General features: G+C 35.5%; 1 protein-coding gene across 7 annotated transcripts in view; it reads right to left on the reverse strand.

Annotated features, from left to right (window-relative positions):
* The window catches only part of DCAF6 (DDB1 and CUL4 associated factor 6), a 172,070-nt gene that overhangs the window by 52,139 nt on the left and 94,981 nt on the right, over positions 1–24,950 (reverse strand). For 5 of the 7 annotated variants that reach the window (XR_003794316.1, XM_029227505.1, XM_029227506.1 and 2 more), the window contains exons 11-12: positions 18,626–18,796; positions 11,167–11,226 (exon numbers count right to left, since the gene is read on the reverse strand). The exons of 1 other annotated variant lie outside the window; for it this stretch is intronic. Coding sequence is in view for 5 of the 6 variants with exons in the window: in XM_029227505.1 (XP_029083338.1) it covers positions 11,167–11,226; positions 18,626–18,796 (231 nt within the window). In the remaining variant the exon portion in view is untranslated. The remainder of the gene's footprint in view (positions 1–11,166; positions 11,227–18,625; positions 18,797–24,950) is intronic. One more of the 7 variants, XM_029227507.1, reaches the window with a different exon arrangement.

A 24,950-nucleotide genomic window follows, 5' to 3' on the forward strand; every position in this document is an offset into this window, starting at 1 on the left:
CTTGGAAATGTAGATCACTGGTTTACTAGTAAATTAATTAACAAATTGCTTCTGATAAAGTGCATATTTTAAGTTAAAAAGGTCTATAAAAAATCTACTTTAAAGAACTAAAAAATAAATTTTATTACTACTTTATTTGAAGAAATATTTGTAACCATTTTAATTTTCCATAATTTGCTCTGTGTGTTAAAAGTTGGATTAGCAAACACATTCTAAAAACTGTATTATTCAAAGCCTTACTTATATAATGCACAGAAATATATTAATATTACTGAAATATTTTGCTTAACAAGTAGAGGTTTTAATTTAACAGCCTTAGGGTTTAGAACTTCACCAAACCCAATGACTTTATGTAGAACGCACAATCATAACAATAACCAAAATTTCTTGAACATTACTATGTCCCAGGATATATATGTATCCTTTGTTAAATCTCTGTAGCACATATTTTAATCTCCATTTTATAGATGATGAAATGATGATAATGAGCTAGATTCTTTTTCTCTAGTAACCTAAGTTTCTTTCTATATGAAGTTCCTACTTACTATACTGTCTTGGAAATAATTTGAATACTCAGTAGAAAATAAGATTCCTTAAATAAACATTTTAATTAAGAAATATCAACTGCTGGTATTGTTATCTCTCAGAACTGATGTATAATTCATATCAGCAACTTTAACTGATAAAAGTTCTGGTAGTCCAAACTGTCACTTTGGTATCAGAGTATTGGAAAACTACACTGTATCTTTTCCAGGGCACTGAAAGACTGAACTATTTCTTCTCACTCTAAAAACATTATAGGAGAATAAAATTAATTGTGCTGCACTCAGCACAAGGACAGTGTAGTGGGGGGAAAATCAGTTTTAACTTGTTCAACACTGCTAAGATGGCCATATGTATTGCTTTGTAGTTTAATTATTAAAAACAACTGATGATGTTAGTAGCTTAGAGCAGTCTCTATCCAGGCAAACGAGCAGCCATTAAAATACATGCTTTAGGGCTTCCCTGGTGGCGCAGCGGTTGAGAGTCCGCCTGCCGATGCTGGGGACACGGGTTCGTGCCCCGGTCCAGGAAGATCCCACATGCCGTGGAGCGGCTGGGCCCGTGAGCCATGGCCGCTGAGCCAGCGCAAACGGAGCCTGTGCTCCGCAACGGGAGAGGCCAGAACAGTGAGAGGCCCGCGTATCGCAAAAACAAACACAAAAACAAAAAAAAAACATGCTTTAGCAAGCACAGTCATAACCACATAAAAATCAAGACAATATCCTGTAAAAGACTTCATTTTTTGGAGTTAGAAGTGAATAGTCAGTAACATGAGATTCTGGGAAGCAAATTTAAGAGATCCTTTCCCAAAAGAGCCCTTTCAGATTAATGCATTGGCTCAGAAAAAAATCTCAGAATGGGCTGGAATACAATTTGAAAGCAACTTCTTTGAACTTTAATTAGGTATCTTTCAAGCTTTGATTCACAATAAGAACCACAAATAAACTTTTTTTTGGTTAATACACATATTTTCAAACCATTCAACCTGTGCATTTCAACTATGAAATTAATCATTTGTGGTTCTAAAAAAACATGCTGAAAGTAGTAATAAAATATACTATCTTGGTAACTAGGTTTGTATATCATCTAAATATTGATATGGATGTTTGGTGTTTTAGCTAGGATATCCCTGGAGGCCCATCCTATGTGTAAATTTAAACAAAGTTATCAAAATGATGATAATTAAGTAGCATATGGCCACAATAATTTGTTTAGAACCACTATGCCCAACATTTTCTCTGCTGCTGGGTCACCATTCTAACTGTACAATCATCCATTAATCACCTACAGTAGCTTAGATATCCTGTGGATCATATAGTAATAATATATTCTTTGCCTCAGGGATTTTCTATTGCACAATGAACTTGTCAATATTTTTCCTTCTATTTTGCCAAATGTTTAATTAAAATAAAAATCAATCTAAAAGGAAACAAAATATATGATGAAATCCTCTGAAAAAACACTGACATAGCAATGATAAAGCTCAACTATCTCCCCAAATTTTGCACCCCAACTTGCTTGGCATACATAGAAGAAAAGGCAAATTTCTCAAGTATAATTTCTAGGCCAATGCAAACTTTCCAATTTTATAGGTCAGGAACCTGTAACTTTTCTGCATACCTCAGACTACTGGATATCCGGGTCTTCCAATCATTTGTATAAGGAAGCATATTCTGATTCAAAGTGCAGAAACTGTTTCTAGGAGTAGATTCTAAACAGAGAACTCCTATCCACCACATAGGTGACTGTGAGGCAAGGCTTTTATTCTAAAATTGAGTGTTCTCACTAGTGCAATCTGACTTTACACAGAAATTAACTATTTTATGAAAGCCAAAAACAAAGTGCAACTTTAATACCGATATTTACTAGGAAATCTCTCCTATGTAATCTTTTGGAAATAATATCCTAGTCAAATTTTCTTCCTGACAATCAAAACTCAACCTGTGTATCAATGACAATAATTTTAATCCAATACCTTTTTTCATGACATAACACAGAAATGTGAATTGAACTTAAACATGGGGTTGGGATACATACAGACTCAGACTGTGCCTGGTTCCATTTTCCCTCTAATATTTAAAATGTATGGATTGAAATGTAGTAGTCGTTTTACCTATGCTACCTAGGCTTTCTTTCCCTGTACTTCAGAACTGTTAGTCTTATACCCCTCTGATCATAAAAGTCTTCTATTCCTAGTTCACTTTCAGTTTGGAGGGAGAACAGATAGAAAATAAGTAAAAATGCGTACCCCATGTGGCACATAAACCCTGCCAAAATTCTCATCCAAGATTTTTCCTTTTATGACTGTTTCCTCACCTATATTCTCTATTAAAAAATCAAACCTGTCTGTCGTACTCTGATTGAATAAATGTGACTTCCAGATGAAATGATTGATAAAATGTGACGACTTCCAGATGAAATGATAAAATGTGACTTCTTCCAGATGAAAATGAACGAATGAGGTAGACAGCTTAGGAGACACTGTCTTTAACCACTTTGCCCTCCAGCTACTGTCCTCCTTGCTTATCGTTTTGAAGTGCTTTTCTTAATTCTCATCTCCATTGAGAAGTACTTTTCATCTTCTCCTACTCTACTCTGGCCTCTATCAGCCAGGTGAAACTGCCCTCACTAATGAGATTGATCACCTCCGTGTTGATTAATCTAGTGGAGAATTTTTAGAACCCATTTATACTTGACCTCTCAGCAGCAAACAGACAACTCTCTTGTATTTGAAAATTTCTCTTCTTTTGATCTCATGACATCGCACTGTTCTACTTTGCCTATTACCTCTCAATGTGGTTGTTACTTCTCCATCTCCTTTATCAGCTCTCCTCTAGCAAAATATTTAATTCTGGAATTTTTTCTGATTTTTTTGAGATGTTTTAGATGTCTCACTTTTTACTTTCATCCTAGATGATTTCATCTACTTTCATACCTTCAATTATCATCCACATGCAGAAAATTCTCCAATTTACTTCTCTAGCTCTGCCATCTTTGCTAAATGCCACAACGATACAATCAACTGCCCAACAGACTTTCCTACTTGGATGCCTCACACAGATAACTCAAATTCAACATATTCAAACTAAGTTTGTGATCTCCACCTCCTTCTATATATCCTCTCCCATATATTCTTCCTTTTCCAGGGTCACCTATTTCAGGAAGTAGCCAATCAATTGTACTCAGTCAAAACTTGGGAGTTACCCTTGCAGCCCTAGAAATGTCACCTGCTAGTCTCTATTATTACCTTTCCCAAACCACCACAAATAAATGTATAATCTAAGTCAAAACACTGCATTTACTGTATAAAAACAGATTTAAGGGCTTCCCTGGAGGCGCAGTGGTTGAGAGTCTGCCTGCCGATTCAGGGGACACGGGTTCGTGCCCCGGTCCGGGAAGATCCCATATGCCGCGGAGAGGCTGGGCCCGTGAGCCATGGCCGCTGAGCCTGCGCGTCCGGAGCCTGTGCTCCGGCAACGGGAGAGGCCACAACTGTGAGAGGCCCGCGTACCGCAAAAAAACAAAACAAAACAAAAAACAAAAACAGATTTAAGACACACCCTGACCCTGCTCCCTCCAAGCAGATTGCCATTGCTAAACCACCCCCCCCACATAGAAATTCCAGAGTTGTTACTTCAATTTATACTCTGGACTCCTCCTCAATCCTTTGCCTCGTTCATCAAATCCCATGTACTCTACATTTGAAATATGTCATGAATCTCTTTACATCTCTACCTTACTTCTATCATCAGGTCAAAATCCTTATTACCAGAAGAACCACCTAAGTGATTTATTAGTCTCTAATCAATTTTTCATACTCTATTCAGAACAAACCAGATCAGGCCATGTTCCCTATTTTAAATCCTTCATTGGCTTCCTACTGTTCCTAAATTAAAACCTTAAAAAAGTCTAAAAGGTCCTTCTCAATCTGGACTCTACCTATCTCTTGAAGCCAGAGCAAACGCCAGCCATACTGGGACTCCTCTAGTCATTCTAATGTGATTATCTCAGAGCCTCTGCACATGCTATTCATGATCCCCTTTCCTCCCTCTCCTTGACCTAACTTACTCATACTCATCTTTCAGATTGCAGCTAAAATGTCTCATCCTCAGGAATGCCTTATGTGGCCCCCTACCAGAAGAGACAGACTCATTCATATGCTCCCCACTGAACCTTACTTCCTCTTTTATAACACTTAGGACACTTGTATTTATTTTTCTCATTGTCTGTCTTTACTGTTAGATGAAGCAAAGGACAGTGGTTATGATCACAGACACTGGAACCAGGCTGCTTGGATTTGAATCACATCTCTAACACAAACACACAGTGTGTGACCTTGGACAAGTTTCTTAACCTCTCTTTACCTCAGTTTCCTCATCTGAAAATGGGGATAATAATGGTACCTGTCGTATACGGCTTTGGTGAGGATTAAGTAAATAAACATATAAGAATTGCTCAAAGTAATGTTTGGCACAAAGAAAATGTAATGTAAGTGTCTATGTTGTTATTATTATGGTTAATCAACTCTATTATTATTATCATTATTATTATTATTAATCAACTCTGTTCCAAGCACAGGGAGCATTAGCTTTATTTATTCATGCAAACTGGTGCCAAGCCCAGTATTTGCCACAAGGTAACAGGCATTTAATATGAGTTGAATTAATGAAACAGATATACAAATATGGCTCTACCACTTATTTCACTTGTCTTTACATATTTCTTGGAGTCTTGGTTTCTTCACCAGTAAAATGAGGATTACATTAGTATTCACCTCATTAAATTACAACAAATGAGATAATACATACAAAATTCTTAACACAGTGCCAGTTACATATTAAAAACTCAATAAATGTCAGTTATTTTTATCATAGACAATTCTGAGTTAGAAAACAATTTAACTAGAAATATAGATATTGATTTCGTTAGCAGCAGAGTGGAACAAGTAAGCATATGCAATAAAAATTAAATAGTGTTTAACTTCCAAAAGATGAAATACATCACTAATTTTAAGAACCTAGACTAGTAGTTGGGGAAAAGGGGATTAGCTACTTCATTCTAAGCAACTGAGTGATAACTAGTTCTAAGGAATATAAAAAAAAATCTAAATGAAGTCTGATTTCACTAACTTTATTTTCTAGAATTTAAAATACAACATATACAGAGGTAGTCCAGTGTGATGAATACTGAACTTATCTGTCCCACTAATACAGCAGTCTCCAATCATTAGATATTTATTTAATAAAAATTAGAGTTGTCAAAGTACATTTAATGGCAATTCAAAATATTGCTTGATGTACTATTATCAAGATGATATTATTAAAAAAAAATTTAAACTTGGTGACAGTATATAATTTTTTTTTTTTTTTTTTTTTTTTTGCGGTATGCAGGCCTCTCACTGTTGTGGCCTCTCCCGTTGCGGAGCAGGGGCTCCGGACGCGCAGGCTCAGCGGCCATGGCTCACGGGCCCAGCCGCTCCACGGCATGCGGGATCTTCCAGGACCAGGGCACGAACCCGTGTCCCCTGCATCGGCAGGCGGACTCTCAACCACTGCGCCACCAGGGAAGCCCAGTATATAATCTTAAGGGAATAATACTTAATGGAAGACAGGTCCAGTTTTTCCATTCCCAATCCCTAGTAGATTTAGTAAAATCTGTTTCACTGCTTTCTGATCATCCACAAGTCTCTTTCTGTGAGTAAACGTTTTATTAATGTCAAAAGAAGTCTGTTTATATAAAATAATGGATAATTAGCATTTATGTTTCTAATGCCTACAAATTAGCATTTTTATTTCTTTAAATCTAGAGTAGAAAATGAGTGTCTGACAGATGCACAATTGCCTATAGGTGTAAGTTTCAAACTTAATGGCATTATCAACTTCCACTTAATGATTATCACTGTAAAATGAATATAAAGTAACTTGCTATAGTCATGGCCAAAATTTAAAACTCAGGCAAAATTAATTCCTCATATCCTCTCAAAAATTAAATGTTAAGATTATGGGTTTCTTTTGTTATTGTTGTTATTGTTAATAAAAGAAGGGGGAATTTCTGGCCTAAATATTCTTAACAGGAAAAATTTGTTAGTTTTAGTAAGAGGCAAGAGAAATATGTCCAAAGAGGATTTTCCCCCTTAAAATATAGTAGTTATAACAGAGATATAAATAAAAGGAAAACCAAAACTACTCATTAAAATATATTGTTCAAACTAAACAAAATGTATGACAGATATAACTGTGCTTATTCAAATACTTTCTAATTAGCACAGAAGGGTTGTCAATGTGTGTACCCACAGCCCTAAATTTGGAGAGTAGCGCAAAGTATTTTATCACAGGATAAAAACAATGTGCATGCTGTACGCTTATTTCCCTATCATTTATTTCTTTAAAAACTATTTTGATAAAAGAAAATAAAAACTATTGAGGCAACCAGGCAGCTGCATTTATGGCCTTAAGGTTTACATTAAATATATTAGACAAAGTGTGGTGCTTTTTAAAAAAGATTCAAGATAAATAAGCAAAAACACTGTTTGCAATCAACCAGTTCAATAATGTGTATATAATTGTTGAAAGAAAAGAAATCTTTTCAATGAAACAAGTCAATTACAATTTAAAAAATTTTATTAGTAACATTTTTAGCCTAGTAATACCTCAAAATAAAGAAAATCTAGGACTTCCCTGGTGGCACAGTGGTTAAGAATCTGCCTGCCAATGCAGGGGACAGGTTCTATCCCTGGTCCAGGAAGATCCCACATGCCATGGAGCAACTAAGCTTGCGCGCCACAACTACTGAGCCTGTGCTCTAGAGCCCACGAGCCACAATTACTGAGCCTGCGAGCCACAACTACTGAAGCTCGCTCGCCGAGAGCCCGTGCTCCACAAAAGAGAAGCCACCGCAATGAGAAGACATCGCACCGCAACGAAAAGCAGATCCCGCTCGCCGCAACTACAGAAAACCCCGCACGCAGCAACGAAGACCCAACACAGCCAAAAAATAAATCAAAAAAAAAAAAAAGAAAGAAAATCTATGAACTACTATGGGAAATTAAATTAAGCAACATGTAAAAGCACCTGGACAGTTGGAAGATGAATACTGTCAGGTAAATATAAAACTGAATTATCAATTAAAAAATATATTAGTGTCTTTTAAAAGTATGAAAAAGACATTTAAAATATGCTTAAAATAATCATTAGAGATATATTCAGGAAAAAACTTATTAAATGTACTACTTTTTCCATTCTACAGGGTAAAATAGAGAACAAGGGTCTTGACAAAGATTAAAACTTGAAATAATAGCCTATCTGGGGACATCAACTATTCACTATACCTTTAACCTCTTCTACAAAGATTCTTTCTTATTTTATAAACATGTTCAGTTTTGAAATTGTCACTCCCTCCCAGACATTACCTTTTCTCTATCTTTTCATTCTTAATTGAGCTTATTGAAAGTCATCTACATACCAATGTGTCCACTTTTTTAAAGAAATCTTTCTCCTCAAACCACTGCTATCTGGCTTTTGCCTCCACATATAACTGCAGTGCCGAAGCAGTCAGTAACCCACATAGTGCCAAATTCAAAAACATTTCTCTGTCCTTTCACTGCTTCACAACGCACTACTGACCAATTCCTCCTTGAACTTTTCTTTTCTCCTGACGTTGGTTATGGCATTCTTTCTGCCCTATTTCTCTGATCATTCCTTTTCTGTCTCCTTAGCCAGATACTTTTCTCTGCTTACTCCTTGTAGCATAGACTTTCCTCTTTTCCTAGACAATTTTATCTACTCTCGTGGTTTCAACTGTCATCTGTAAATTGACGATTCCTAATTTTTATCTCCATCTCAGGCTTCTCTGTTGACTTCCAGAAACATATCATATCTCCATCCAACTGTCTATGATATTTCTCCATTTGGAAGTCCAAAGGTACTTCAAACTCAATATATCAAGAAAATCGCATGTACCTTTTCCCCCCTATAACTGGCTGTTTCTCCTGAAATCCCTATCTTGGTTCAGTATTACTATCTATCACCCTATCAAGACACCTGGATATCATTCTCTCATTTTTAATAACTAATCAGTCTCAAAGTCCCATCAATTCTAGCTCTTAAATATTAAAAAAAATCTGTCTATTCTTCTCATTTCCCACTGCTATCACCTTAGATTGGACCCCTCATCATCTCTCACCTGGCCTACTGCAATAGCCTCTTATGTAGTCTTGCTGTTTTCAATTTTATTCCCTTCCAATCAGGCATCTATAAAGCTGCCAAAATGATCTAAGACATAAATCTGGTCATGTTTCTCCCAAGCTGGAATAATTTCTATAGCATCCCACTGCTTAAAGAATTGATTTACTCATTCATTCAACAAATATTTACTGTTTAATGAAAACAGATATGATGTTAGGCACTGAATATATTATAGTGAATGAAAACATTTAGAGAATACGGAGAAAGATAGGCAGTTAAACAAACAATCCCTTAAATAAACGTATGATTACAAATTTTGACAAATGCAACGAAGGAGTAGAGCAGGTCACAAAGAGAAAAAGAGGGGAGAACTATTTCAGATTAGAATGTCATATTACTTTTGGGAAAGTAATATCTAAGTGAGTTTTGATGAGTACAAGTTGCTAAAGGGAAAAGCATTTTTGGTAGAGGGAATACCATATACAAGAGATTTGAGAGGGAAACGAGCTTAGAGTGTTAGAAAAATCGAAAGAAGGCTTAATTGGCAAGAGCTTAGCGAGTGAGGGAAGGGGCCAGGTCATGTACAGCTCTGCAAGCCAAGTGGTATGGATTTAGATTGCCTAAGGGCAAATGCACACAGTTTAAAAGTTTTAGGCAGATGAAAGACATGATTAGATGTACATTTTTAAAAGTTCACTCTGGCTGTTGGTAGAGAAGAGATACAGCCTGAGTGGATGTGAGGAAACCAGTTAAGAGGTTACTGCATTAGTCCAGGTGAGAAAGACAGTTGTGGGAAGTTTCTGTTAACTTGTATAGTAGAGGTTATCTTTAGGTAATATAAGCCTATAATGTAGAAGTCCCCAGTACTTTAAAAGGTGTCATCCTGCTGAACAAAAAGGCATGTAAAAGCTCAGGATTTAATTCATTTGGATATACTGTCATTAGAACATTTCTGCTCAGAGAACTTATTGCAAAGCTACATTGATGACGGTCTATCATCATGCAGCTTCTGCCAAACCTATGCAATATCTGACCTTTTATATAACATCTCTACTCATATGACTAAAAGGCATATCACACTTTACATGGCCAAAAAAATAAAGAACCTTTTGATTTCTGCCTCCGAACTAGTTTACCCTAGTAAATGGCACCATCATTTACCCAGGCATTGATGGCAAAAATATGGGAGTTATCCTATATTCTCATCTCTTTCTGTCATATGCCATAACATATGTACATTAATTACCAACTTAAATATAATATTCAATATAATTCTATGGAAATTATTCTGTAAGATTAAATAAAATATGAATTTGGCTACAAACTCTCTGGTAGTATTTACATTCATATAGCCTTACCAAAAACAGATCATTTCATTAGAGGGCAGTTTTAAACAGTAGTAAAATATATTATAATATAGTGCTATAATTGTTTTATAACTTATTCTTTACTGATAATACCTCTACAATAAATGTATAAAGATAAAGCACGCATAATTTCTTAGTTCTCAAATTCATTTACTAATTCATTCATTCATTCTCAAGAACAGAAAAATCTATAGCAAATATCTGTCAACTCAGGTCTATAAAGAATAGTAAGATCAGATGTACAGAAGTTTTCTAATTTGTTTCGAAATTAGTTTCTGAATAATTCTCTAAGAAGACAGTTTAAATTAGATCTATTTCACACTAAATAGGTACTTCCTCAATATTTCATTTCCCCGATACGGTTGACCTATGAGTCATCCTACATAGGTAAACTTTTAGCCAACTAAAGCTTACGGCTATAGTGCTAAGTTATTCTTTTTTAATTTTTAAAAAATATTTGTAAAATCTACTTCATCAGCCTCTGCTCAAGGCTTCAAGGTAGATTCTATACCTCTCCTACTTCAAAAGTGCAAGTGGAAGTGGAAGCTACTTTCCCTTCTGATTGGTGGCTTTGGAGCTTATCTCTGCATTCATAATTGTATTCCTTAAAGTTAAAGCTATCAGGAGTTTAACTACCAGATAAGTGAGACATAAAATCAAGTATCATTATTATAGCAATGCAGTAATACAGAACATTACTATGTTCAAATAACTTTTTCTAAATTAGCCACTAGGTAATATGCTAACCTCACATCCACAGTTCTACACAATTTTATGATAGCTAGAATTAAAAAAAGGATCGATATTATATCCATTATAATACCATTATAGGAAGAGATTCCAAAGTTGGCATAAAGGGCCAAAGGTAGAAATTAGCTTATACAGAAAATAATCTGTATAGGCCAAGGAGGCCCTTTGTGCATAATACCACCTAAGGTAATTCAGCCCACAAAATACTGACTATCGGACCATAATCAAAATGAAATGCTTTGAAAAAGTGAGAGAGAGCTTGGTTTATGCATTGCCATAAAACTATGGATGGATGGGCATAGCGCATCTCCTGTTGCACGCACCCTGTTGCTCGTCAAGTGACATGGATCCGAGCTGTTTGTTAACCACAGAAGAAGGAGAATCTGAAACAAAAATGAGATTTCAACTTAAAAATAAGCAGCAGAAAACTGCACAGCAATGTTATGATCATCTCTAAGCTTAAGAAACAAATGTATAAGGTTGGGGAATAGAAGTAAGTACTGTGGTGTGTTTCCCAAGCAGTGAGTAAGCAGGGCCATGTGCTTAAGATATGTTATTCCAGGCAAGCGTTTAGCAACTTTGAGAATGAGTTGAGAAAATATTCCTCTACTTCCATGCATATACCTTTTATCAAATTCATTTAGCACAGGCACAAGGTGCAAGGCAGATAAAATAGAAACAGTGTATCTCCCTCGCTAAAAGGAAGACTCCTTGTTCTTCTCAAACCCTCTCTCCAGCTCCTCAAGACGGCTTTCATTTTGGATTGGAGGATTCAGAGCCTGAAATAAGATGTTCACTACACCTAGCTAGATGTTATCTTGAGCTGAAAAAAGAGCTCCAGTGAAGATTTATGACAAAGAAAATAGTTTATAAGAGAAATATTCAATGAAGTAATTACCATTACAGAAACATAGATGACTTTTAAAACTCCGTGGTATGTTGTGCATGTTAAAACTGTACTGTGAAGGCTTAGGTTTCTTTAGGTGCCCGGTGAGAAAAGGAAAAGGCAGGCAACGAGAAGGCTTATGGTCTGGGCTTCATGCTTTCCACCTTGGCTTCAAACAGAACATTTTACTTTTATCCTTTGGATTTCTATGTACAATAATTTGTTTTATAAATAAATGGGTTCTATTGCTTGAAAAACACTGGTATAACGAAAGGCGGCATGATAAAATGGAAAAGCACTGGTCTAGAGTCATTCAGTGTAGATTCCAACCCTGGTTTGACAATAATTAGCTATGTGACAGAGGACAAGTCCCATTTTTAGATCCAACACTCTCCTTCCTTCCTGGTCATCCTAGGGACCTGGTAACTAAGAAAGGCACTGGGGAACAGAAGGAGGTGGCTACTATTCCTGGCTTGGGTTCTAGTGTGCTAGTGAAGCTACAGGAAGAGGGAAAATGTGGACAGCAAGCATAGCTCTCTACTAACTGTAAGAATAATTCCTAGTTTCTAACAGCCTATGCTCTGTTCGTAGCAAATGCTGTTAATAAAACAAAAACTCTGCACTTATGACTGATCGGTTTCTATTCGTAGTGGCACATTATTCCCCCAAATGTAAATATTTTGATTTAAGAGTGTCCTTAACTCAATAGCTAAGAGTTTCTTAAATATCCTTGATTCTTAGCAATTTTATACCACTTGACTGCTTCAATCTGTACACTTTAAAAAGTCTGAATCCTGCTACTGGGACTACTGGTATCAATCTTAAATTGTCTACCTTCTGAGATAACCACTGTGCTCATAGATTTTTGTATTACTAGATTTTGATAAAGCATGATCATTATTTAAATAATAGCTTTTACTTAAAGTATCCTTACGTATCACCTCTTCATGAGAATATTCAGCTCAACAAATCTGTATTACACAAAAAAGAAAGCAGGAATGATAGTATTTTAATCGGTTCCCTAATCTAGCCATGCTTTGCTTTGCTTTTCTAAGACTTCTCAAATATCCATCTCAGAGTTAGATACAACATTCCTATCTATGTTCCTTTTGAAGAGCAGATGAGTCAGTCTTTAGAGACTAACAAAATTATATTCTTTAAGAAAAACAATAAAAATGTGACTCACAGTGAAATAAATATTGGAAAATCTTCCTAGAAAGCCTCTTATGAAATATTTTTTATCCCTTTGGATTTGTTATACATTTCATTATACTCTCATTAAGAACCCTCAGAAAAGTAACAACTCTCCAAGCAATCTTTTTTCAAATATTTAATATTTTCATGAATATTATGGAACGTACAAATCTTATTAAAGTGCATGTTATGTAAGCTTTTAAATAAAACACATTGAGAAAGGATCTAGAATGCTATCATCTCCACAAAATTGTGTGTTTTCAAACTCTTGAAGTATTTAAAATATTAACAAAGTGTAGGTTAAGACAGAAAGAGATTAAGCTAAAAGGGCTTCCGTTTTGGTTTTACAGTCTGTCACAGATATCGTGTATATCTGGGGAGTTGTCGTTCTTTCCATGTTGAAGACCAATCTTTAAGAAGAAATCCTTCTTGATCATTGCTTCCATTCTATTTTTAATTTTGGGTACCATGCAACTGTTTTTGGAAGGATTACTTTCCTGTCACATAAAACATTTGAAGTAAAATGTTTCTATATCACTAGATATTCAGAAATACAATACCCATATCTTCCAACTTACAGAAATATTTCCAAATGTTAACACAATAATCATCAGAATATCTAATATTAAAAAGACAAACAAGTATTAGTTCAATGCTGATTGCTTCAGTGTTTGCATACTCTATTCCATCTTTCTGTGAAATGTCTTCTAGAAAGCACTATCACAAAATAAAACTCTGACCATATGGTCCAATGATAATTTATTACAAAATGCAATACAGTTGGTCAGCCTATTGGAAATATCTTAGATTATTATTATTTTTAAAGTAGAGATAAACTTTAAGCAAAAGCTCCTTCAGTCTAAGCTCAAGGTGTCTCATGGTTAATTACTGTGTATCTCCAAAAATTTCGTGTTTTAGTTTTGAGAAAATTCTTTAGCCCCCTGACATCTGAACTTTTTCAACTGTAGAAAAAAATAAGGAATTATAATCTAAGTAACAAGAACTCTTTAGTCAGACTCCCTGGGTTCAAATCTGGCTTTCCTACTCAGTAATACTGTAACCGTGGGCAAGTTATTTAACGTCTCTAAGTCTCAGTTTCTCCATCTGTAGAATGGGGATAATTACAATATCTACCACATACTGCTCTTGCGAAGATTTAATGAGATAATCCATGTAAACTACTTAGACAGCATATATGTTATTACTTGCTTGTTTTTCAGAAACATGGTGTTGAATGAAAAATGATGATAGGAGGCTGTTCTGAAAAACATGGAGCATGGTCCCGCATTTAAAGTGCCAAGAGACCCATCACTGTTTTGCTCAGGACCCTATCATTCAAAGTAGTTAAGAAGTACTTGCAGAACTATGTCAACATTACATCTGATTTACTAACTGCTTATGTTATTATAATCACTAAAAACCTGGGTCAAACGCATCCGTTTGAGAAGAGCTACGTGTAACTGACATCACGGACACTGTGGGGAACTGGATGTTGTATAGAACCTGCTTGCACAGGACAGGGTAAGTGCTGATTTTTTCCAATATGGCTCAGTTTTGAAAAGCCCTTTAAAATATTCACCAATGTTTTATACCCTTTAAGGGGTATAAAATTTACTTTTTTCTTTTCCAATCGGCAAAACCGTGCCATAAAGTGAAAAAACAGTTCCTACCTGACACCCTCTCTAGGCTGGCTCCATGCTCCAGTGGGGCTCTGTGGTGGTTGGGCCAGTACCAGCAGACTCCACAGGGTGTTGTCACTCTGAGCAGGAGCCAGCAACCCATGACTTCAGGGGACCTGAAATGGAAAAAAAGAGTTGGGTTTAAAATCAGCCATATGCTGAATGCCTCTGCCATAGCTGTTTACGGCATTCATCTGATAAACATACATACAGCTCATTCAAAACCCTGAACGCGGGCTTCCTTGGTGGCGCAGTGGTTGGGAGTCCGCCTGCCGATGCAGGGGACATGGGTTCGTGTCCCGGTCTGGGAAGATCCCACATGCCGCGGAGCGGCTGGGCCCGTGAGCCATGGCCGCTGAGCCTGCGTGTCCGGAGCCTGTGCTCCGCAACGGAGAGGCCACAACAGTGAGAGGCCCGCGCGTACCGGAGAGAAAAAAAAAAACAAAAAAAAAACCCTGAATGCTATCAACCTTACATGGCCATAAAATGAGGACATCTTGAGGTAGTAAGTTAAAGTCACTATAATTAAGATAGTCCATTACTATGTGTACTGTTCTACTTAGGAGTATAAAAACTTTATACAGTATTCTCTATCCCATTCTTATGCCATCTCTATAAATTATGGCAGGCCACGCTACTTAAATAAATCAATAATTGGGAAACTGAGGCATAAAGCAGCCAAACGACCTGCCCAAGGTCATTTGTCATAGGGCCAGGGACAAGAACTCAGTCAGTCTAACACCCAGGCAGTGATCTGATGAAGGCAAATTCATCTCTTTATGACTAAAAAAAAAAAAAAAATGGAAGACTAGAAATGAGTTGTGATGTATTTCCTAAAAGCCTAGAAAAAAGTGCACTTTTTAAAAAAAACTAAACTGAAAATATTTTTTAAATATATATACACTGACTTTGAAAAATAAAAAGTTTGGAAATTAGCTATGAATAATTATCATTTACAGGTGTCAAAAATTCTTTTAGAGGAGTGGTTTTCAAAGTGTGCTTCAGAGAGCAGAGGTGGCTTGGGGGGTGGCAAGAAGGACAAGGAGTTGGGTTGTCATTTCTTAACTCTCTTTATGTTCAATCACAACAGTGTCACTTTTATGTATTTTATATTAGAACTTCTCCATGAAATTCTGATTTCACAGCTGAAAAAAAGGGGAGGAACCCATTGTTTAAACATACCTTAACATCTATCTTATTTAGCTCATTTTAAATAGCACTTGGCGCCTTGGAATGATGTTTTAGTTTTCAACTGCCAAGAAATATTGCCATCAGGCGCCTTCCCATTTGATCTCATTAAAATGTAGATTATTTCTATAAAATGGCTTGATCCCATTTTCCTACAGAAATTAGGTATTAGGCAGATTCATCTTACACTTAGCCTTTCACAAAATATTCTCATGAGTCCTATATTTTGAAAAGAGAATGAAGTATTTATCAGACAATGTAATCATTCAGAAATTCTACACTTGTTAAAATGTCTTGGTTTCTAAATCACATTAATGGCTCCTTTGAATATCTTATACCTAAAAGGCTTCAATAGGTGAGAAAATGACAGAAGTATCATTTATTGACAGTATCATCACTTGCTGACACTGTGAAGGCAACAACATATAATGGGAAAATGTTTTATGAGAATTGCAGTCTTCTAGTGTTAAAAAGTTAAAATCTAGAATGTTAATTCTGTGCTATTCTATATTGATGATTTTAGTAGTAACATCTAGCATGAGTGAATGGATCAATTACTGTCCATAATATACATACACAAAATTGTATTCATACATCATGAAGTATAAGAAAATGTTTTGCTAATTGTTATTCAAACAAAACCTATCTCCCTGTTGAATTTCATAAATTTAATTCCTATTCTGTATTTTTATAATTTGAATGTTTTGAAATGAAGAATTTTGCATTAAGTCAACTCATCTTTCTTCGCATCCAAAATTTACTAAACGGACAAAATATGTATACTTTATTAGTTGTCCTTTGTAACAAACTAACAATACATTATTTAACTGTTCTTAAAGTTTTTAATTACCAAATAGTGTTCCTAACATGTGAGGATAGAATAAGATAAAAGTAACACTAACAAGTGAACCCAGGCCATGTTACAGGTTAGACTTACTAGGGGTCTCATATGAATGCTATGTTAAAAGCGTATGATATAGATGACGTATTTCACCTTGTAGGTGAAGGGAGCAACATACACTGAGTGACAGCACTAAGGGCCTCTAATATTGGTCCACGTGGGCAGCCTCAGCAGCCCAAGTAAGTTGTTTAATAACAAAATTAAGATAACATGTTTCTCAACTTCAAAACTGGCAAGGCATCTAACTCAACTTTGGCTTTTTAAAATATACTGGTTATCAAACTAGGCACTATTTAGTAAGAATGATGCTTGGAGTTGGGAAAACAGCATCTTATTTTACAAAGACCATACAATCACACTAAAGCTTTCTGATTCTAAAAAGAACTTGCTTTGATTCAAATTGATAAACTAGATACAAAGACTGAGTGTCAATATTTTCCTAATGTCCACAATGTACATTTCCCTACTGATAATGTAGACAGTTTTGCTTTATACTCAAATTCACTTTAATACTTGGTTTGTTATCTGCTAAATTTCAGTATTTAAAAAATATTTATACATGTAGGGATATTTTATCTTCCTTCTTATTGTTTTATATGTTGTATATTTTTACTTTTAAAACCCCTGAGCTAGAGTTTTATACACAGCACAAAATCATAGCAAAATGTATTATTATTAAATGTCACAACTGTAATCTAATCAAACTCTCTTGTGAGTTTTAAGTATAGGAAAAGATTTCCCTATAGTAAGAAAAAAAAAAAAACCGACAGAGAGAGAGACATCTTTGCTTGACTGATATTCTCTCTACTAATATAACACTAAGTTAAAAATCAGGTCCATAATTTGTTCCAAACATCACACCTATATTGCAGTTATTTAAATCTATTTTATTTCACCATGGTATTATATAATATGCTTTTATTACCACAGCACTTAGTGGAACAGATATTTATAAACTGGAGGTTGTCCAGTTCTACCAATAAACAGATTAATTCCAAGTAATTTAATCAGAGTTCTCAAAGTGATTAATTCCCAACTCATCACTCCTTAGGGTGCCAAAACAAAGTGTATCAAAGTAGTATAATCTTGTTAGTATGATAGCACCTACTATAGTACCTATAGTACAGGATACATAGTATCTACTATCCATCTTGAAAGAATTAAGTTGACAGATTATTTTATGCGATACCTTTCACTAATTCTTTCAGCAAATGTTTATTGAGCATCATGAGCTTTTTGGCCATAAAAAAAACTTGAGCCACTAAAATACTCAATGAAAAAGAGAGTGACACAGATTATTACTGTCTTATCAGAGTTTTATCGTATAAAAACAGGAACATAAAACTGGAATATTTTTGTTGCCCTGTATACCAGAAAGTTGATTATGTGTAGGAGGAATAAGTAAGCAAATATTGAAAAATTTCAAGTAATTACAGAAGGGGATGATTGAGTCAGCATGCTAGAACAGCCAAACAACATTGTAATTCTAAAATCTATCATTACTAGGTTTATATGGGAATAGAAATACTGGTTAACTTTCAAAGCAAAAAAAAAAAAGAAGAGGAGCTAGGTGCCATAAGTACAGTAATCATCTCGGCATATAGGAAATTTCAACAGAACTATCAATGCAGGCTCTAAGTTCACTAGATTATCACATAGTATCTCATTAGCCATAAAAGTAATAAATATTTGCCCTTCTCTAAAACCACAAATAAAATAATGGACTATTTTATATTTGTCTCTCTAGCAAGTGCTGCTGCCAATCTGTCCCTCTAGCCATGTGATGGTAAATTTCACCATATGCAAGAACGGAGGGAAAAGCTGCAAGCGCATCAGCTTTCTTTGGAAGGGGAAAAGGGAAGCATCTTATTACACAGCAGCAGTGTTAAAAAACCAACTCTACGAGTTGCTTAAGGACACTGGACATTAATAACCTGAAGCCTGAGGGTCCTGTGAAGAGCCCTCACGAGAAGACTGATCAGAAGTGGAAGGCTGTTGCTGGGTACGCACAGCTAGCTCCTGCTGCCTCTGCTGCTCAGCCTTCTTAAGCCTCAGTTGTTGCAGGCGCTTACGGAGCAAAGCTATCTCAGGCCCCCTTAGAAATTCTGACACAGATAGGAAAAGAAAGGTGAAAAGATAGTAATAAAACAGAACATAGTAAGAATCTGATTATACATTAAAGACAGAAGGGTATAAATAAAACACATGTCTCATAGAGGAATACTAAAAACAAATTACTCAAAAAAATTACTGATCATTAAATTATGAAATACTATACATACTTACACACCCAAAGGCTTCTATTTAACTGTGATGAATTAGACACATAGAGTTCTCTAGGAGTATTTAGGTAATTAAACGGAATGAAAGTAAAATCTTCCATAAGCAAAACATTTAAAAGTGAACATTGCTTTCCTAATTGCATCTCTTTTTACAATACTAAGAAAAATTGAAAAATATCAGTTACCTCATTTACTCTATATACAAAAACTACTAATTTCAATCAAATAATAATTAAGATTATGAAAAAGTTATGCATTTAGAAGTAACTCTTGAAATTTATTAGTAGAGAGCCCTTTAAAAAGTAAAAGTCATATTTTTAGCTAAAATGTTTCTTTTTATGTTGGAATTATCATTTACTTTTTCTTTTGAGCTGAAAAATATTTACATAATTTTTAACATTTTCTTAAACTTTATCTGAGGCAGTGGTCACAGATAAAAAATAAAAATAGTATAACATGAAATTCTGCAGAGAATACTAAGTACCTACTAGGTATGAGGCATTGTTTTAGGCTCTGGGGATAAATAAAACACTGAACAAAAAAATAGTCCCTACTCATTTGTTCTGAGAGGAAAACAGACATCACTGCATACATACACACACATATATAATATACATGTATGCATTTATCTGTGTCAAGTAGGGATAATTGCTATGAAGTAAATTGGGCAGGGTAAGGTCAGGGTAATGAAGATTGTGGGGGAGTGGTTGTTGTTTTATGTGTGGTCATAAGGGAAGGCTTCTCCTCCTAAGATGATTTTTGAACAAAGACCTCAAGGATGTGAGGGAGTAAACCACATGGATATCTGGAGGAAGAGTGTTTCAGGCAAAGGAAAGAGCAAACACTAATGTTCAGAGGGGGAAGTATATCTGGATGTGGGATATATACTACAGGTAGTGGCAGAAAAATTTGCTGATAGTTTAGATGCAGAGCGATCCCAAAGTTTCTGGTGTAGATAACAGGAAAAATGGAGTTGCCATTTATTGCGACGGGAAGAATAGAGAAGGAGCAAGTAGTATTAGAGGGAAGAAAAGAACTAACAGATATCCAAGTGGAGAAACTGAGTAGGGACTCACTGTAATAGTCTAGAATTCACCAGTAAATCTGGATGTCACTGATGATGTTACTTTAAGCCACATTAAGAGAGTAAGTGATAATAAAGAAGTCTAAGAACTAAATTCTGGGACACTTCAGTGTTTAAGAGAAGGAAGAACAGGAAGAGTAAGGAGAATCCAGTGAGGAGGCTGGAGAACTGAGTGAGCCAAGTTTTGTAAGCTCAGTGATGAAAGTGTGTCAAGAAGGATAAAGTAAGCAGCTGTGTCTGCTGATACAATGAAAAAGATACTGACCGAGAGCTAACCACAATGAAGACTTTGACAAGAGCCATTTCAGTGAAGTCACGGGGGCCAAAACCTGGCTGGAACAGGTTCAAGAGAAAGGGGAAGTAAAGAAGTAGAGGGACAAAGCATATATACTTTTTCTAGAAGTTTTGCTGCCAGTGGGGAACAGAGAAATCGGCTGACTGTTGGTTGAAGAACAGAATCAAGGGAGGTTTGTTTGTCTTAGTTTGGGAGATAATTCATATGTTTGTATGCTGATGGACAATGTTTAATTGGGAGGAGGAAGAAAGATAATGAATGAGAAGTGGGCAAATGTGGGAATGATGTCCTTGAGTAGACCAAAGGAGGTGAATTACAGTGGATAAGAGGAGGAATTGGCTTTAAATAGGTGCAGAAAAATGTCATCCACTCTAACCAAAGAGGAGGCAGAGTATATGAGTAGAGATTAGCTGTAGATTTGATGGAGGGAGCACATGGAATTTCTCTCACTGACACTGACAGCAAATTATACCAAACTACCAAATAACTTTCAGCCTCTTTTATATAGATTATAAGAGTGTAAAATTTGGTTTGTTGTTTCAGAATCAATCATGCCAGAGACACTAACCTCTTGTTACCATGTCCCCTATTTATAAAGAATTTTATTCAATTGGCAGTTAAGGTTTAACAATTCAAGTGTCATCATAGTCTCTCATTGCTAGTTCCTCCTAGAAAATTCTCCAGTACCAAGTAGGATAGTATTGATTAACAAATAAATTGTGACGCTCAATAGTATAATGCCTTCTTTTTAGGTATATACATATCCCATAGTTACTGTCAGCATAGTAGTAACACTTTTAGCAACATAAAATAAAGCATTATTATGCAGCCATAAAGTTTGTCATTTTATACTTCAAAAGAAATTACCATAAAGAGAGAGATTACAGATATGTCAAGTTTTGCTAAGAAAACTGGAAAAAAAAAATCACAAAAAATTCACCCAACTTCATGGTTGTTTCAAACCCTCTCTCTTGCACTGCCAAATGTTTTATGTCTCCATCCTAGACCCACTAGGTGATGTAGCAAATCAATAGCAGTCTCTAAATATAAGCAGTGGTGCTCTGTAACTTGGAAAATTAAGATTTAGTTACCAAAAAAAAAAAAAAAGATTTAGTTATGATAATGTCATGAACCATTAATTCAATGCTCCCAGTGCTTTTCAAAGAAGAATTTGTTTGCTTACTTGAAGGCTGGTTGTATGTCTCCCCAACCAAGTTAAAAAAAAAAAAAAAAAAAATTGAGGCTAGGGAAAGAAGTCATCACACAGCTAACTAGGAAAGGCAAATATTGAATTAAAAATTCCAAGCAGAAATACCAGCCTAAACAAATAGTTCTGCTAGCAGTTTGAAGTATTAAAGGCACATAAGACACATACACATTACATCTTTTTAAAAATGTATAAACAAACATATATAATTTGTAATATGAATAAATGCTTGGAGAACTAATTTTTGTTAACATTAGCCAAAATCGAAAGTGAATACACTGAATACCTTTGGGTTGAATTTTAAAAACAATAACCAAAAAATCCTCAACAATGAGTCAGAAACTGCTAATGGGAAATTTGTACTTTCATCTCCTGAAACTACTAACCTTGCTCTTCTTGTTTTTTTCTGAAAGACTCCAGGCTAGTCTCCCTAATGACAATTCCCACTGATGGAAAAGAACAATAAACTATAGTTGACCCAACAAAGGTCCATTTGGTTCTAACCTCAAGTCCTGCCTCTCTTCCAATACATAGGGTCTTTTGTCCTGGACACTGGATTATTTTTATATCTAATTTGGTGGTACTTTATCTGCTTGCTATCAACTGTCCCCCACTCCCAACTTGCTCCTTTGTCCAGGTGATCCTTGTGTTTTTTTTCTCCTAGAACTGGTCACTCCTTTACTGACTTCCAAGTTCCTCTGATCTCTTCTTTAGTTTCCCCAAAGCGGAAGTCACTAACTTAATATTTCTACTTGTTTCTAATCTCTAAATTGCCTATATCTCACCTGACTAGATCCTGATCCCCTTTAAGGAAACTATAAACTGAATATCTGGGCTTTGAAAGGTTTGTTTTGCTATGCCATACAACAGAGTTCTTACTTCCCCAGGAATTTTTCTACAGAGCTCAATTCAGCTATAACGATTATGAAAGGACCTAAATAAATGTATAAACCTGAGCAGACACAGTAATTTGTAAATAAGCAGGAATCCACGCATAAGCCATGAAACACTCTCTTTAAAAAATTCAATTCTCATGGTCTGAGTGGTCCATTAATTAGAAACACATGGATCCTTTAGGTGACTCACTTCTCAAGGTGAGCCCCCAAAACTGAGTTTTGTATGTACTGATATCCCCACCCAATCCAAAGAAACCACCTTCTCTTTCTTAGATTAAAGTAAGACCAAAGGAGGCAATTAAACTATAACACACTGGAATGAATGCCTCATTTAACAGTCTCTCATTATAAGAAGCTCCTTACACCATGGAAAAAAATTACAGATAACACACAAAATGAAGACATTTCTAGACTTAGTTTAAGAAACAACTAAAAGTGATGTCTGATAGGCATTACTAAGAAAGAAAAAAATATTTTATAGTTACTTTAAAATACTTTTTATAAATAAAACTATGAAGATTTCATTTTAACCTATATAGTTTCAGCTCACAGTCATACCTATCTGGTTTTTAAATAGATAATCTTATAACCATATTTTCAAAGGTACAGTCTTTTGTTAAATATTCAAAAAAAGAACATGTATGACATAAGAATCAAAATGTTAGATTCTGGGTTATGTATATAGAATGTAGTTTCAAATGGTCTATGTGAATGAAAATAAAATTCAAGAATATGAAGGGTGAAGATGTCCAAATTGTAAAAAAAGATCTACCAACTGACTTCAAATTCCACTTCAGTATATTTTATCTTCCTAATTCAGCTACTATACCCAAAGCCAACTCTGTGGCCCCCTCTAGATACACTATTCTTCAGGTATGCATTTTATATATTAACCTCACTGTGGCTCCATTTCTTCTTCCTACCCATATTTCTGTCTTGATTTTATCATTTATCAAAATGATTTTTTAAAAGTATTTCCAGGGGCTTCCCTGGTGGCGCAGTGGTTGAGAGTCCGCCTGCCGATGCAGGGGACACAGGTTTGTGCCCCGGTCCGGGAAGATCCCACGTGCCACGGAGCGGCTGGGCCCGTGAGCCATGGCCGCTGAGCCTGCGCGTCCGGAGCCTCTGCTCTGCAACGGGAGAGGCCACAACAGTGAGAGGCCCGCGTACCGCAAAAAAAAAAAAAAAAAAAAAAGTATTTCCATAAGTTATCATAAAATATTTCTGGAATGAAGTTATTCAGTCTTATGTGGTCTGGACAGCCAAGGGCAAATAATGGGTCCAATAGCAATAAATGACTGGATATCCATTCACAGCATCTTCCTAGGTATCATAAAATTTGCAGAGCCTGCTGGAAACATCCAGAATGAATGAAATGGGACTGAAACTATAAAGACTATAATATAGCTAAATATTCTATATAGGTTATACTAGCTTAAAGATAACAGTCTTAACAGTATCACTAAAGAGTGACTACTGTTGGGAAGAAAAAGAGGCTTACGTAGAACAAGATAAATAAAATCTCTGTCTTTATGAGAGCATTTTCTAATAAGAGAAAATAAACAAATGAATAAAAAATGAAATAATTACAAATTTTAATAAGTACTTTTCAGGAAATAAATAGGGCTATAAAAAAGAAAAGAAAATTTTAGGGAGGATAGGAAAGGAAGATGAATCTAGCTAGGGTAGTTATCAAAGACCTCCCTTGGGTAACATTTGAGCTGAGAACCAAAAAAAAAAAGGAAGAGCTTCTCAGGTACAGAGATCAGTAAGTACAAAGACTCAGAATCCAAAAGAAAGAGGCAGAAGAAAACTTGGCATATTCCAGGAACTGAAAGAAAACCAGTACAGCTGGAGCGTAACGATCATTAGGAAGTGAGAATGTGGTATGAAATGAGGCTAGAGGTAGGCAAGGGCCCAGCCATATAGGTTCTTTTAGGTCCACAGTAAGGACTTTGAGTTTTTTCTCTTGTATTTATATTTATAAACGCAATTAGAAGTCTTTGAGGGGTTTTAGACAACAAAACTATATAATCTGATTTAACATTTTAAGATACTCATACTGGTTGCTGCATGGAAAATAAATTATAAGGGAACAAGAGTAAATGAAGAGAGAGCAATTAGTGGACAACAAATGATGTAAGATGGAAAGATGTAGAACATATTTTAGATACAGAACAGAACTTGCTGATGGACTGGGTGTGGGACACGAAGGAAAGCAAGGAATCAGTAACTCACAGCCTATTAAAATAAGCACATGAGCAGTAGTTACAATTTACTAAGATATGAAATGACCAAGATGAAAGAGATTAGTGAGACGGGAAGGATAGGAGGATAAATTAAATTTCAGTTTGGACACATTAAACCTAAGATGTCCAAAGATAACCAAAAAGAAGTCAAATAAGCAGTTGGACACAGGAGTCTATAACTCAGGGTAGAAAATCAGATTGTCAATATACATTTGGGAATCATCAACTTAGAGGAGATATTAAATG

Source organism: Monodon monoceros, unplaced genomic scaffold (genome assembly GCF_005190385.1).
Source record: "Monodon monoceros isolate NGI ecotype Baffin Bay Population unplaced genomic scaffold, NGI_Narwhal_1 Super_Scaffold_18, whole genome shotgun sequence".
In the NCBI taxonomy this organism is placed as follows: Eukaryota; Metazoa; Chordata; class Mammalia; order Artiodactyla; family Monodontidae; genus Monodon; species Monodon monoceros.